The sequence below is a fragment of the Elaeis guineensis genome, chromosome 4 (genome assembly GCF_000442705.2).
Source record: "Elaeis guineensis isolate ETL-2024a chromosome 4, EG11, whole genome shotgun sequence".
Classification (NCBI taxonomy): Eukaryota; Viridiplantae; Streptophyta; class Magnoliopsida; order Arecales; family Arecaceae; genus Elaeis; species Elaeis guineensis.
This window is the reverse complement of record NC_025996.2, coordinates 12,088,078-12,105,177: the sequence shown is the minus strand read 5'-3', so window position 1 is coordinate 12,105,177 and position 17,100 is coordinate 12,088,078. Positions and strand designations below refer to the sequence as shown.

Below are 17,100 nucleotides of genomic sequence, written 5' to 3'. Positions count from 1 at the left end.
GTCCGCTAGAGAGATCCGTTGCATGAGGAATCCGATAGAAGGTCGACCGATAGCGAAATTCGAAAGGTTTGTGAAAGTTCATCTGCTGGAGGAGTCTGGAGGACACTATGGAAGGTCGACCATCGGAGGAGTCTGGTTGGCAATGTTGAAGTCCGGTTGGCACTGTTGAAGGTTGATGGCTGGAGAGGTACGGAAGACACCGGAGACAGTCGGTCACTATAGAAATCTGACTGCTGGAGCCCGTCTGTTGTAGAAGTTTATCTGAATCTAATTCTGTTGTAGAAGTTCGGATAGAGTCGGTTCTTGTAGGAGTCCGAAAGGAGGCCGCTTACTGTAGAAGCTCGGATGGAGACTGATTGCTGTGGAAGTCCTGATGAAATTCGAAAGGTGGTCGACCACTGTAGAAACTTGGATGGAGTCTGGTTACTGTAGAAGTCCTGCTGCTGGAGAAGTTCGGACATTGACGAAACCCGAAAGAAACTCGGAGTAAAGTCGATCGTGATAGGAGGAAACCTGGAAGAGATTCGGAGAATAGTCGATCACTGTAGAAAATCGGCCGATGGTGAAGCCCAGAGAGCATTTGGAGCAGTCCGATGACGACTGAAGGAGCTCATTATTGGAGAAGTCTGGAGGTACGATAAGAGTTCGTCCGTTGGAGGAATCTGGAGGATACCGTGGAAGGTCGACTGCTTGAGGAGTCGAATGGTACTGTGGAAGCTGGAACGGTCGGGGGAGTTCAGAAAGACGCTGCACAAGATCGAAAGCCAGAAGAGTCCTGAGAGGGTTGGCCTCTTACGAACTTCGACTGGGGTTATTTTATACCCAATAATTTATATATATATTTTTAATTTGATCAGATTTAGAAGAAAATTTGTTCGTACATCTGGCTTCGCACCATGCGCGAGTCTTCGATTAGTTTGTTTTAAAAAAAAGGTGGGACACAAACAACTATAATTAGAATATTAGTTTGATTTTAAGCTAAAAAAATATTGATAAAATATTCAAAGAATATTTTTTTTTATGATGCATGGACAATTAATTTCAAGAAAACCTAACTTTTCTTTTTTATTTCTATCAGAAGTGATCTTTGAACTTAATACAATGACAATTTTTGGAAAAAAATTGGCTAAAATGTCTCAAAATAAAAAATTATCTTTATGATATAATATAAATCTACCAAATGATTCTCTAATATAGCATAGATCCATACTAATATATCTTCATGAACTTGCTACTGTAGTCACATGAGATCTAGGATCAAGTTTCTCCCCTCATGTTTTTAAAATTTTTTTTATTAAAAAATTCTACCTTCCTTGAGCTAAGGAAAGAAGGCAGAAGGCGGAAGGCTGTCCTAAACTTGCACGAAGCCCAAAATCATTTACAAACTCACTCACCTATATTAAAATAAAAAAAATTACAGTCTTTCATGTATGTTAAGGTCGCATACCAAACAGAGATAGCACAGCTATTTCACGCTTGATTGGAGATGAAATCACCGTCAAAACGATACTCAAAAAGGAAGCGATCACCGTCCAATTATTGTACTTGTGCTCCAATCCATTGCCGGCATACTTTTTAAACCGTTTGCGTCCTCCCTATTTCCTGTGGGTCAACCCCCGTAGAGGTCAAAAGCGAACCGACTCTAGAATCCCGGGACGGCCCCCAAACGGACCGTCAATCTCCTCACGGCGACGCCCGCCTCCGCTGGCCCCGTTGTCCACCAGTCTACATCCAAACACCGAAATCTAAAATCCGCACCCCCAGAGAAACATCAGCCCCGATCAACGGCCAGATCTCGATAACCACTAATCCCACGCCCCTTCGAGCCCGCCACCCAGCCGTCCGATGTCTCAGTCTGCGTTATTGCATCATTTGCGTTTAGCGCAAGAAAGAGAACGTAACGGCGACCGCACTCCGCTATATCTACCTGTCTCGCCGTCATCTCCCCGCTCTTCTTCTCGTTCTTGGAAATCGAGGGTCTGAAACCTCCGCCCCCGACCACAGAATAGAGAGAGAGATAGAGCCCTTCTCGCGGAGATGAAGTATTTAACGATTGCTTGCAACCCGAGGTATTGATTTTACGATCTCTAGCTCTCCTTCCCTCTGTCAATTCAAGGTTCGTTCCCTCTTTCCCCATCTCGTAAAGATCTATTTTTTGTGATGAAGTTCTTCTTGAATCGGATCGGTGTCTATTTGTCTTTGATTTGTGTCTTCCTGTTTGCGATCTTTGGAGCTAGATTTGTTGATTGTGTTATTGTTCCACTATTGCTGGGTACTGGCCTTCTAGGCTAGGGTTTTGGTCTCAAGCTCTTTTTTCGTGAAGGAAAGTTGCGATCTTGGCATGATTTGGGTGGAATCGAGGGATCGATAGGTATTAGATGGTGTTCGATGCGTGATCTGGTTGCGTTGTGACAGACAGTGAGGTTACGGACCGGCTGCATTGCACGCTTGATTTCATGGGATTTTGAATGGGAATTCCGTTGGAGAGACGAGGTTCATGGGGTTAATCGGCTTCCGTTGGGTAATTTCTTGAATTTTGTGGCGACTCCTTTCTTTTCGTCGCAATGGTTAATTCTAGTACTAGTAGTACCGTGGGTTGCAGACATGCATGAGGAAAGAAGAGAAAGATGTAAACTAAATATGTGTCTTGCGATCAAAATATCATGGTTTTTAGGGAATAGTTTTCCTTGATGTATATATAGAGAAAGGTGTGAGTCTCGCTATGTGGGTTGTTGTTTGTAGTCAAATATGGTTTTTAGGGTTAAAAAATGGGCATGAGTAAACGATGTGCATTCTTATATTTGAACGTGGTTTTTAGGGTGAAAAATGTCCGTTCTCTCTGTTCTGATTGCTAATTTTAATTATAGCTACCATATTATTTTGGCTCGTATGTATGATATCTGGTTGCTATTTTTGATGTTTTTGTTGTTAAATACTGCATTCATTGTCGCTACATTCTTTTAGCTCTCATTTATGATATTTAGTAGCCATTTTGTTTGAGCCAGTGAAGGCTTAAGAGGCATTGCTGGATGTTCTATGAGGGAGATTTTTTTTTTTTTTTTAAATGGCATTCTGTCATAGAAAGGGGCTTCTTTAAGGAACGCTAACATCTTGAAGATCCAATGTGGCAGACATGGACATATGAGAAAGAACCAGCTTTTTGATTGAGACTAAAATTTTTGATGTTGTTCCAACAAATATTGCATGTATGTAAACGTATGATCAGGCTATATGACAATAACACAACTTCTCTTGCTTTAGGTTGCTGTGGTTGCTTGATATGGAGCACAACTCACGAAAGGTCACAACATCCTTGTAAAGGATAAAGCAGACAGGTTAACTTTTACCAATCATGACGTATAAATAACATTGACAACATGTGTATTGATATTTGGCCACTGGAGTAGTGAGACATGGTAAGTTTGGAATTAAAGAGCTTGCTTGTCTTGTTGGAAGATTTTGAGTCTAGACTTGACATTTTGCTGCTATTTTAGATGTTATCACCAATGCAATATTGTTGGGGATTGGGTGAGTGGCATTAGGGGAACCAGTGGTCTCAAATGAGCAAACTATTTTGGAGCTAGCACAAGTTTATCTTGCTCGGTCAAGAAATGAGCCAAACTAGAACTACGCTTAGCTTGCTCGAGATTGGTTCAAATTAGCTCAAAATGCATACATACATACATATTTTATTTTTTTAATTAGTATGTATAAATATTTTTATTATTATTTATTATACATTAATGTAGATTATATAAAATAGAAATACAGAATGCATTCCAGATGTATATTAAAATGGAATTGGATTATTATTCTAAACCATAAAAGTCTGAGCCTCAAATCATTTTAAAATCTCACTAGATCTCTTAAAAAATGCCATTCATGAACTGCTTGATATTGGCCTGAAATTAATGAGCAAGCTTCAGCTTGGCTCAATTATTCAACAAACCAAGCTAGAGGTAGGCTTGGCTCTGCTCATTTTCAGCTTGTTTCCTCCCCTAGGTGAAACTTTACAAATACCTCTTGGAAAAACAGAAAAACTGAACTTTAAAAAGTTGATTCATAACTTGCAGTGGTAGTTTGTTGGCATGGCTATACCTAAGCATCCACTAAATTAGTAAGGTATGACAAGCTTAGTTGTCAAGCGTCTGCCCGCTCAAAAGTTTTCCAAATGTGGAGTTTGTAGTTTTGCGAGGTTTCATGTGATCATTTATACCACTGTCAGATCGCATGCATGACGTCACTCTTTGCTATTACAAACTTTGGAAGATCGGTATCCTTTGATAAGGCTGCTTCATATTCAAACCACATCAAGGAAGATGCATCCTCAACTTATTACATAGTGTAATCTTATGATTTTCATTGACATTTCATTCATTTGAGCAACATCAAATATTTGTTGTAGCTGACAGACTGATGCTATCCATGTGTCCCTTTGTGCACCATTGGAACTTAAGTTCTTTTCTTTTCCCTAGAAGTTGCTAGATTGATGGCATATACTGAAACTATAAGGTTTTAATGGAGTTAAATAGCTGGCCTTCCACTAGACTTGTGAGACATGGCATGCCTAGGATGAAATATATGTTAGTCCCCTTGCTTGTGATTAGCCAATGATCTGAGATAAACTTGGGTGCCTATCCAGTTGTTTAGCTATATCCTATATGAATATCCCATATTGTTGGTATAAAGAATCTATATTTTTTTAGACTAGCTGTGGCCGTATTTGATACATAGGAGTATTGACATGTTTGTGTTCAGCACTAAACATGCCATATGCTTTGTGTACATACGCATTTAGGTCTCAAGTTAAAATTAGTTGTGTATATGGTGAGAAAATCGTTCAGATACTTGGAAGACATGTCTTGCTGTTAATTTACAAATTCATGTGACCTTATTTCTTATTTCATCTTGAATGTCTAATATGAATAACAATATTTTGAACCTTTTGATTCCATTTCTTTCTTGATAAATATGGAAGAGATGTTCCCATTGATACCAATTTCAAAGAATTATAATAAACTAAACAAAAATTAATACTTATCATGTGTAATATAGTTAAGTATTCAGTTGTTATATTCAGCTTCATCTGTATCATATTCTTTTCTCCATGAAGATTGTCCTTAGGGGCCTGTTTGTTTTGTCTCATTGTGGTGTTTCCCACTCTCATATTTATTTTCATTTTGATCTCCATATGTCTCATTTGTTTTTTTTTTTTAAATAGATGTATATTGTCTCATCATCTACTTATGGCAGCAGCATTCATGAACCATGTCAATATTTATTGTCCCGATTTATCTATGGAAACAAATCATGCACGATCAATTATGTGGAATATAATTCTTGAATTGTTTCCTTAGGTTTCATTTTATATGGGAAAAGTGTAACAGTATCAGAGCTACAAGTCTTAATTTGTGCAGAGCTATTTATCATCACTTTTTTGTATCCTATTTGTTCATGGTTTTTACATTTAACTTCAATAATATTTCATTGTTTAACTGCAAAGTTGGAATGCCATACTCAAAGGGCTGGTAGCAAAATTTGGGAATATTATCTTCATATATTAGGAAAGTGTTTGGAACTTTCTGCATGTTTCTATCTAATTTTCCCTCCTTTCTTACTTTTTGGGACATGTCTATATGGCTATGATGTAATTAGTATTAGATATTGTCTAAAATTAACATAATTGAAAATGGTCTGTTTTTGGTATTTAAAATGGTGATGGCTATAGAATTTTGTGAGAGGTTGATTTTTCTTTTGTTTCTGGTGAGTATCAAATCCTTTGTTGGGGCAAATCCTCATGCTTTTTTCTTCTTCTAGTCGGTGCCCGTGGAATATCGGACATGCATGCAACCTCTTTTTAGTGCGGTAACAATTTTCTTTCCTAATAGGAGCACTTCACCTGTCTCTAAAATATCTGCAATTTAATACTTCAACTTTGTTGAACTGGACCGAGCCTTAAACATGGTACTTTAAATCATCATGTATAATCAAACTGAAAAATAGCGTTGCCATTGACTTCAATTTCTGCTGCTATTTTTTCTCTATGTTGAAGTGTTCTATACTTCTATTTGTCAAACGTACCACTAGTATTCAATACCAATACAATGGCATATTTGACCTTTAAAACTATAAGGGAAATAGTAAACTTAATCTTCTGTTTTTTTAGAGTCCATTATATGTCTTGATAGGAGTGGTTTAGTTGTACAAGTCACCCTTATATATAGGCTTGAGCTGGTGCCCTCTGGGGTCGAATCCCTACCCCTTGACACAAGTGGCAAGGGCTATGCCATCGAACTAATCCTTATGAGATGCAAGTGGCCATCTTTTTTTCACTGTTTTACCCTGCTAAAGCAGATAAATTGCAATAGGAATTTGTTTAAAAAGTATGCCACTGTGGCTTATTTTCTGTCATATTTTGTAGTTTCATCTACATCACTTTTGCTTTGATTAGCTTAGTACTCTGGCTTTACTTTTGGCCAGTGGTTCTTTGATGTACATAATTATGTTTATTTGATGTGGTTTTGCCAACTTGTCATTGAAGTTGAGGTTGCTGGTCTAACAATAAGATCTGTACTACTAGGTGCTGTTATTTCCTTGAGATGTTACCCGACATGATATCATGTAATGTAAAGGAACTTCTGTTAGATGATTCTTTTGTCAAAGTTCCCAAGAATACTTACGAACACATATCCATCTTAATATCTAGCTCTTTTAAGGGCTATTACATGATTAAGTGTGAGAAATGGTGATCCTTGAAGTAAGTTCACCACAAGTGAGTTCATAAATGTGAGTTCCAATTTTGGATATTTAGTGTGATGGAACAGAGTTTTGAAGATGACAAAAGTGACATGATACATGACCAACAATGATTGTCTATTGTTTCGTATACATGGTAATTGTCAACCATGGTCCACTATGGTACTTTCAACTTGTGCAAAGTGATCCTAGAATATTCTTTATCTGAAGTTGCTTTCTGTAAGCAGAAGCCACTTGTATAACCACTGAAGCTATGCACGTTCAAATACTCTTAAATGGACTGCTTGCATGACTTTACTTCCATGTCCGTCACTTGCAAACTAAATAGTGGTATCTATATATGTGGAAACCTAGTTACGTGTATTGCATTAGACAGGAGCTGCCTTTTACCCACTTAGCAGATGCCTTTGTGTTGCCTTGGTGTTTATGCAAGCGCTGTTGCTGACCAGTTTAGTGGGTGACTTTGTTTATTGACTGAATGGATGCTCCATACTAGAAGCTGTTACATAGTTTTTTTGGTGCATGTGAGATAGTTTTTCAGTTTGAATGTGCCAAATGAATGCATACAACTTCTAGTATTTAGTTCGTGAAAAGCTTACTATTGTAATTGGTGATATTTCAATATTTACTTAAATAATGTTAACATTATTACCGGTCCACTAGTGATTTCTTCCATTTCATTCTAGTTGTCTGATGTGTTATATTTCCTTCACTTGCATGGGTTTTATTATTATCATATTTGTCCAACAATAACATTTGGTCTTAAGCAGTAGCGGAGCCAGGATTTTATATTTTTGGGATGGGAGATCAATGAACATCATAATCATTTCGGTTGATAACCATATTTTGCCATGAAACTTCACTATATTTTATGCTGTCAAAAAAAAAAAAGGTTCTATGAAATTAATTATGAGTATGAGTGGATTGATATTTGTATTGGCAATTCTTTTAGTGGAAATAATCAATAGTTGATGATTCTCACAGTGGAGACAGTTTATAGTACTTGCTTACATGTTTACTTTCTAAAGAAAGATAGTGACTTGCATGATGGCACACACCATTTGATTAGTGAACTATCAAAAAGAAACTCTAGATATTATACATAATAATAGGTATTGACAAATAGAGCTATTATGATTTATGATTGAAAAATGGTTTCAAGTTGTTTTAACTATGATCTCCTTGAGAAATGCATAAAAGGAATTGTTAAATTTTTTATTCTTCGAAAAAACTAGGACATATGGCTATCGACCTCCTTCTTCCCTATGTAAACATTAGTATCTAGCATGCAACTTGAGAGTAAAATTGTTTTGTGAACATCTTATAGGTTTAACTGCTATGATCCTGCCCATGAGGTTGATTTTTATTTGATGGATGATGGTGATTCTGTGGAGTGATCTAATGTCAGTTGGTCTAGACTTATTACTCCTTTCCTCAAATGATTTAAATAATCACAGCTTGAAGCATTTCTTCTTGATGATTTGCATAAACATAAAAAAAAACATGCTATTTTCAGTAACTCAATTTTGTCCATTCAAAAATTTTGCAAGCATTTTTGTTAAGTATTTCAATCTGTGCATTCCTGGCAAAGCATAATGATCTATGATTGTGTGCTAATGCATATTTACTGTATTTGCTCTGGGAAGCAGATTTTTTTACCCATTAAAGCTTTATTGTGCCAATCTATTATTTGTTAATTATTTTTGTATGTTTGTACATTGCATGTACATTGATTTTCCATTCTTTAAGATTCTTTATATAATGTTTATTTGCCTTCTTATGCATTTTTAATGGGCTTTTAATGGCATGTAGAATCTAGTAATTCACCCAATGAAACATTGAATAAACTTGTAAAATATTGATGGTCTAGCAAGGAAACATTGTTTTATAATTATTGTATTAGGATCTGGAGTTTGTTGGCATATTGGTGAGGCTTATATTATGGTTTTTACATTATTTGGGACCAGGGCTTGCCGTACTAGTACTGGGTACCACATCAATACCTTACTAGTACGGTACCTCATAAGTTACCGTATAACTTCTGTATTCATGCAAGGTCAGGTCCTTTTCTTCATGCCCATCAATGGTATGGGTTGGTACAACATGAAACTGGGTGGAATTGATCTGTTACACTCGGTACAGGCTGGTTCAGCCTCTAGCTGCATTGAACCTTGACGCTGTACCAATATTTTACAGGTACAGTATGATATGCTCGGTATAGGATGGTATGGGTCGTGGCGAACCATGCCTAGACTTAGCACATGTTGGTATCAATCAGGCAGTGACTAATATCATAGGCAGTGACTAATATGTCAAATACTATGTATCACACGTTCTATCATGATTTTTATTCATCCAAGACATCAGAGTTTACAACATCAGTCAGACGATATCTGATATGATACATTGCATGTATCACCTTTTTCCCCTTCAAATTGCAAGATTTTAGTAGTCACCAAGATTGTCGATAGCTCAAAATTTTCCCTTCAAAATTTTGAATTTTTCCTTCGACAGAGAGCAGATACAGTCCAGACGCTTATAACACATTCCTCCTTACCAGTTTGCTTTTATTACTATATCTTCTGGATCCGTACCTCTCTGAACATTTGCGATATTTGGTTTAAATTCTAACAATGCATAGTTCATGGAACAGTCTAACTTCATCTTATTGCCAAATTATGATGCTTACCATCAGATAGAACATCAAAGTTTAGGTGCTTTGTTGTCTGATGTTTCATCACTGGTTGGTTGTGCATTTCACCATTTCATCATTATATCTCTTTGTTGTTGTTGTTCTTTTCTTCTATTCTGTGCTTCTTCCTTATAGGGTTAAATCAGGACATTGGTAAGTAGCACAATGTATCAATTATTTTTATAAGGTTCAATTATGTATATGTGTGTGTGCGCGCGCGCGCGCATGCACTTCATTTTCTTGTTTTTATAATGGTTCAATTTTATGTAGTTGAAAATGTTTTTTTTTTTTTTTTTCATTTTCTTTGTTTTTTTTTCCATCTGAGTTTATTTCTTCTGAACAAATAGATGCTGAATGCTGTGCTTATTTTTTCAGGGTCACCTTGCTGACTGTCCTCTCCTCAATGAGCATTACCTGGCTGTGCCCTTTTGAGAAGTTGTAAATTACTGCAAATAAGCAAGCTTTGTGGAAACAATTCTGTTGAAAAGAATTATTCAGTTGTTACTGTTCACTTTTGTGAAGAAAAATGGAAGCGAGGAACGAAAAGGTGTTGGATAAAGGTGGAAGTATTTTAGGCAATCTAAAGAGGAAGCGAAATTCTGCTGCATATTTACTAATTCTGGCCATGCTTTGGTATCATATCTGCCGTCACAGATCAATCCTGTGGCAGGTGCTGTAACGTGAGCGAGCGTAAATCTGTCTTCAGCCATCGTTCAGCGGCACATGTTCTTAAAAACTACAACAACTTTATGAGGAGTGGGTTGCCACAGCGAGTGCTGTCTTATCAGGATGGTGAATGGCAAGATTTTCCTGAGAATATCATCAGTTCAATTCGTGAAGCTTTCCGGTTAAAGAAGGCAATAACTGAAGCAGTATTTCAGGACCAGCAATTATTGTTTGACTTTGTGCATATGGTTTGTGTAGACTTGAAAACAGGCCTGCAGAAGCCTCTTGCTTGGATTGATGAACATGGTAAATGCTTTTTTCCAGAATTGCATCCTGAATTTTATGCATCAAATGGATGCCATCATTCTGGCAAAGGAAACATGTCCATATGAGTTGTGAACAAAATGGGGGACATGGACCAAATGCGTGTATTGAGATTTCTGTGAGTGCAGCTGAAAGCTCAAATTCAGGACCCGATGATGAGGTAATGTCTAACATCAAAAGGCTTAAGAGTGAAAGGAATTTTGCCAGCAACCAGAATATGTATCCTGAGGTCAATGAAACAGTTGCAGAAAATGAGCTGTGTTCTTTTGTCCCTCAAAAGGTCTCTGGTCTTGAAACTAATCAGGGAAAGTTGGTTAAACCTGTTGGTGCTTCTCGTGTCAATAATGCTGTACAACATATGCTACTTCAGGGTTTGGGTCCCTTCATTGATGCACAGGATATTGTTGGTATCTTTAGAGCCCCTTTGAAAGATAATTCGGGGCAGATCCGCTTTAATCTTTTCCAAAAGCAGGTTGAGATAACTAAGAACTTCCGTGGCAATGCAAATGTCCGTTATGCCTGGCTGGCTTCTTCCAGGGATTGCGTAGAGGATATGATGTTGCAGGGTGTTGTGAAGATAAAGAAGCCTGTGCATGGACCTGTGTATGGTATTGGCACTCATCTTGCACCAGCTAATTGCTCCAATATCTGGTGAGGCTTTATTTTCAACTTCTGTTTTGGCTTTCTTTCTAGGCTATTTGAATATATTTCGATTTTGGTATGGCTCGAACTGTCAACATCCATAATTTTAACCTACTAGTTTCCACTGTATTATTGTGTTGTTACTTGATTGTTCATGCTGATATCCTTTTTCAAGAAACATGCCTCACTTACAGATTACTATCCACAGTGCTAGTTATTCTGATGTCGACGAAAATGGTGTTGTTCATATGATACTATGCCGTGTAATAATGGGAAATGTGGAAGTCATTCACCCTGGATCAAAACAGTTTCAGCCCAGTAATGAAAATTTTGATAGTGGCGTGGACAATCTTCAAAAGCCAAAACATTATGTGATATGGGATATGCATGTGAATACTCACATCTATCCAGAATATATCGTGACTTTTAAAATGCCATCCAGAGCCAGAGGTGATTTCGTTGGAATACTCTATCAATTATTGGATTCATTCACGTTTGTTTAGTAACAATTAAAATTCTGAAAATGTTCTTTTTGATATTCTCGCAGAACGTTTGGTTGGTAAAGAAAGTGTATCCAACACATCTGCAGTCACAAATCCTAGTTCATCTCATAGCCTATTACAGGTGTGTTCATATATTGTTATTTAAATTAATATGAACTGATCCACATGACATGGAAATGTAGCACTATAATTCATTTATTAGTATATCTAAGTTAATGGATACATATAAGCAATCAGATCAGCTATGCCTAGTGATAGATTTATCATTGATTATGTGGTTGCATTGAAAATGAAAAATCATCCTATAAGCTGTTCCATATATATGCACAAATAGCTGAAAAATATCAGGATTGTGCAATTTCTTGGAGAGTGATCTTCAAATCCCCATAATCATAATTGCAAGTTGCACTCTGCAACCTGAAATAATTAAATTTTTTGATTGATTTTATTCTGTTTTGTGATCATCAGGATAGGAATCCTCAGCCACCTCCAGCTTTGGCAGATCAATCTCAAGTGCCAGTCTTTGGTAGAGCTCCAAAAACTCCCACATCACCCTGGATGCCTTTTTCAATGCTGTTTGCTGCAATTTCAACTAAAGTGTCTCCACAAGATATGGACTTGGTTAATACCCACTATGAAGAATTCAAGGTCTTAAATTTCTATTGATAAACTGCCTTTTCTTCATTGTTCTTTGACATCTTCAATAACTTATATTTCTTTGTTTTTACCAGAAAAGAAATATTAGCAGGATTGACCTGGTTAAAAAGTTGAGGCAGATAATCGGTGACAAACTGTTGGTATCAACAATCATGAGACTTCAGCACAAGGTGGGTTTTCTTAATTGATGTTGTGGCCGATGATCATGGGTTCTTATCAGATAGGAAGGTCTGTCTTGAACTTGAGATCTTAGGATAGCAGACATAAAGCTTGCCTGGCAAGCTTCTCGGCAGTTAATGCTAAATTAAACTCTGATTAAGTGGTGACTGGAGGTTGCTGGAACTTAGTTTGTAGTGGCAGTTGTGGACCTTCCCGTGCCCTTCCCAGTTGTCTAGTTATAAGGGATTTTGACATGTTAGTCCTCTTTCTCCAACCCAATCCCAAAATTTTTTTCCAAAAATACATGCGACACCTTTTTTTTGGATTGTTAGGAAAAATAATCCTTATACCTCAAGTAATGGCTGATTTGGTTGATTGCCATCCATGTGGCAATGAATGTAGTCTCTAATTTTTTTATTATTAAAATACACTCTTTTAAAGAAAAGAAGTGAATGAATCGTTCATCTAAGTAATTTGTGATATAATAATAGGAAAACTGAAGCATGACCATTGTTTAATAGATGACAATCAATCAAAACCGATAATTAGTTGAATAAGAGTGATTATTTTGTCCTAATAATCAAAAAATAGGTGCTACATGTATTTTCAGAAAAAAATGGAATATCTTGTCCCAAGAATCAAAAGACAGGCGCTACATGTATTTTCAGAAGAAAATGGAACCGTTTTGGGATTGGCTTGAAGAAGAGGGCTACCATGTCAGAATCCCTTATCATAAATGATTATGGGCTAGGCAAGGCTAAGATGAGTAACTTTATGGATTAAATATTGTGATGTTGGGGTCATTGTCTGGTTGGTTTGAATTCTAAGCATAAGTGATAATATGCCATGGGTGGGGCCCAAAGTTGGCCTAATAAACTTTAGTCACCCATTTAATGCTTGGTATCTTGTACAATAGGCATGTTTTGATCTTCAGTGTTTAGAATTTCTGTTAGCTCTCTCTGATGTTGCTCTTAATTTTCAGAACTGCATATTTTGGAAAATATGATGGTCTGTGATAGTTACCCATTTAGTGTTTGGTACATTGTAAAAAAGACATGTTTTGAATTTTGTGTTTAAACTCAATGTTAAATCTCTCTTCTCTGTGTGTGTGTGTGTTTTAGCTCTTAATTTTTAGCACTTCAATTCTGTCTGCTTTCCCACACTGACTAAGCATATTATTTGGTGGTAGGTTTCTCCTGTCTTGCAACTCCGAAATTTTTAGTCCATATGCAATTATGCATATGCTTTCTCTTCTCTCTCTCTCTCACACACACACATACATACACACACACATGTGCACACAAGAGTTTTACTAACAGCATCACCAAGAAATTGATCATTCACTAATAAAAAGTTCGTTAATCCTCCTGGAATGACGAATCTAGATTGTGCTGCTGCACTTGTGTTAGTATCATTAGGAACTTGTGAGCCATGTGCTCTCTCTCTCTCTCTCTCTCTCTCTCTCCACACCACACACACACACACACACATGTACACATGCGCCCATACACCCACTCAAAGCATGTTATATCTATGCTCTTTTTCATGTGTACAGTTCATGCTTAGAAGCATATTGGTCCAATATGTCAAACAACATTATACATGTGTTTTGATTTAGTTCAATAGGATGTTGATTTATTTTTTTCCTTTTAGCAATTGTTATGTTTAAATTTTGGTGATAGAATATTGCTTTCTTGTTAAAGTAGGGAATACATATGACTGTATTTAATGTTTTAAGTTTATCTCCAAGACAATATATGACAAATCTAGTAAGGTTTCCAAGTTAGCTTGTCCATGACCTTTTTTGCCCTTTCCCTCCAATTTTGCATCTGTTTGAGTTTTCAAACCATACATTTTGTGGTTTTGGTGGTGCAAGGTTAAGAATTATAGATTGATGATTTTAGGCAAGCCTAGTTTTAAACGAAACAAGCTGAGCCTGATGAAAAGCCGCAGAGCTTGAGAGTGCATAGGAAAATCGTAGAGAGTCCAGATCGAGTCAGTTTGAATTCGTCTCACTATTTAAGCCTGAGCTGAGCAAAGTCAAGCAGTTTGTTTTTTTAAAAAAAATTTTAAGTTCGTTTTAGCTTTGCTCATGCTTTTCTTTTTAAAAAATATTTACAGCAGGTGTCAGGGTCGTTATTAGCTGCTACAACCTGTCCTCTGTTGATGTATTCCAAATTTCACCATTTGGCATTAACTACTTGAATGGCAGGTTTGCTTGGATGCTTTGAGAATGTTGGTCAAAAGTTTTTATTCCCATGCACCATGATGCTGTCTGGTCAGTCTGATGATTTTAATTATTCTTCTTGAGTCTGGTTTGGCATAGATTTAATGTGGGATGGAATCTAAGTCAACTGGCTGATGCATATACCTTCAACATTGCTCAATCGTGTGTCACTAATGCGTCCGTTGTCCCTCCTTCCAAACAAGCAAATGGAGATGTTTCTTTAAGCATTCCAGTTAGTAGGTCTTGATTACAGACAAAACGTCGCCGTCTACTCTTTCCTTTCCTAATTGCTTATGTTGAAGCGTCAGGTTATCTATGCTGCAAGTTGTACTGTTGTAGGTCATTCAGCGAAACAAGCTAATTAGATTACTCGGAAACTGCTTTTTCTACCCACCAGTGACTTTCTTTCCTTCATTGAAGTTTTCTTGCCCCATTTCTGCTTGCAACTGTTTTCCTCGAATCTGGGAGCCGTTGAGGTTTCATGGCGCCATTACATAAATTAGACCGTCCAGTGTCTTTAGGAAATGCAATCATGTTCTCTGCACTAGGAAATGGAATTATGTTCTCTGCACTGCAGCATTCAGAGACTTCATATTGTAAGGCAGTCTCTCTCTTTATTTGTTTATAGGATAAATCGAAGATTGGAGAGAGCATCCATCATCACTTTTACCCTTCTCTGCCAATTAGTTAAGAGTATCAGGCTTGTTTCTCTAAATGCAACAGGATATGCTCGGTTGAATGGAGAAATCAACATCTCAGGCTACATATTTAAATGTGCAGGTATTATTGATTATAACTTGTAAATATTTGCTTTATTTTGCAGTTACCACCAATGGCAAGACGGGAACCACCAAGATCCTGGGCTGCGAAGCTGCAAATTAAGCCTTGATTCGGTAACAGCATCTCTCCTTCCAATAAATGTAACATGGGCAATTTCATGTAGGGATATAGGTTTGCATGTTTGTATTGTTTTGGTGTTCGGACACTTAGTAGTCAGTAGGTTGATGACAGAGAAGAAAAACTAGGCGATTTAGATTGTATTGGTAAAGATGGCAGCTGTACTCCTTTTCTTTTGTCATGGTCTCGTTGTTGATATCGGGCTGAGGCTTGATCTTGCAAATGTTTTGCTGCGTGTAAAGTGATGCAGAATGCTTGGTACCATGTCATCTAAAAGGGGATTCTTACTGAAATCGCCTTTTAGATGGATGGAGGCTTCTAAGAAGTTCCGATTCCCACTTGGCCTTTTTTTATGTTATTCAAGGGTGTAAAACCAATGCAAAGCTGGTAAATGTGGAAGCCGTTGGGGGAACCGTTGTTGCAATTACCTTGGGCGGCTGGCTAAACCACCTGACTGACGATCTCCTCATTCTAATCAAGCGGCGGCATGATCTTTTAGGCCGACACGGTGCCCGAGCTGTAAGCTTCTCTCTCTTTCTCACACACCCTCAAAAATGCTGCGGTTTTATAGACTGAGAAGCCTTTTTTACTCGTGGTATATATGTTTTGTTTTTATTAAATTTTTTGTTAAATAGAAGAGGGGTGTTAAAGCCCGCTCAATTTTACAAAATAGAATATTGACAAAGAAGAAAGAATGGAGAAGGAACAAAAAGGGAAACAATTTTAGCACAGCGAATTTATCAATCAAAATGAAATGAGGCCTTCTGAAATACAGCCAGGAATGTCGAACGAGGAGAGCATTAACGTATGTTCAGAATGTCGAACGAGAAGAGCATTAACGTATGTTCAAATCATCTTTATTGCCGCATATTTACATTGTAGGTATTAGTAAAGCCCCTCGGTCTTGATGACCCTTTGCAGCATGTATCCTTTCTCGCCCCATGTTTAGCCCCATAAGTTGTTAAGGAGCCAATATTTGGTCCCATCGCTGCTGTCACATCCAATTGCAGCGTGCATGATCTAAAACGGTTCCAGAGCTACTACTAACCGCTTGAATAGAACTAGAAAGCAAGACCATTGGCATCGATGGGAGCACGCGCCGTCTGGGTTGTCCGCTGCCTTAACAAGGGCAGCCTTGCTGTTTGTCGGTTTATCTGCTTAGCCCTTGATCTTGGTTGCATGGGAACGCAGTATCTCCTTGTTGCATGTGCCATTCGTCTCTTCACACTGCTAATTGGCTTCAGTCGTGAGGCCTCCGTTCGTTATCATAAATTTAAAACCATCGTCCATCTCGCCCGCATTGCATCCTTGGTCTTCACCACCAACGTCACAGTCCACGAGCTCTTGTTCTGATAACGAAACCAGCTTACAGTTGCTGATTTTGGTTATTCCTTCCGTTGCAGCTACTGCAGAGAATGCCTAAATGATGATCAGAAATGAGGCTGCTCATAGGCATTTGTTTGTTGAGAAAGCCATGGAAGGTTGTGTGGATGGTGCAATGGGGCAATCAATTAAAAGAAGTACTAAGTTCTACACATTGAACGTTGGCCTAGGTTTGGCTTATATAGAGGAAGAGA

General features: G+C 37.6%; 1 protein-coding gene across 1 annotated transcript; it reads left to right on the top strand.

Moving 5' to 3' along the window:
- The first annotated feature begins 1,912 nt into the window (after positions 1-1,912).
- Positions 1,913-15,876, top strand: LOC105043955 (inactive poly [ADP-ribose] polymerase RCD1). The gene is given in 11 exon segments (XM_073255556.1): positions 1,913-2,116; positions 3,262-3,416; positions 9,824-10,056; positions 10,059-10,094; positions 10,097-10,489; positions 10,492-11,089; positions 11,289-11,530; positions 11,628-11,704; positions 12,052-12,231; positions 12,315-12,410; positions 15,450-15,876. Coding segments are annotated over 9 exon segments (1,770 nt in total). The 5' UTR covers positions 1,913-2,116; positions 3,262-3,416; positions 9,824-9,974; the 3' UTR covers positions 15,516-15,876.
- The last annotated feature ends 1,224 nt before the right edge of the window (positions 15,877-17,100 follow it).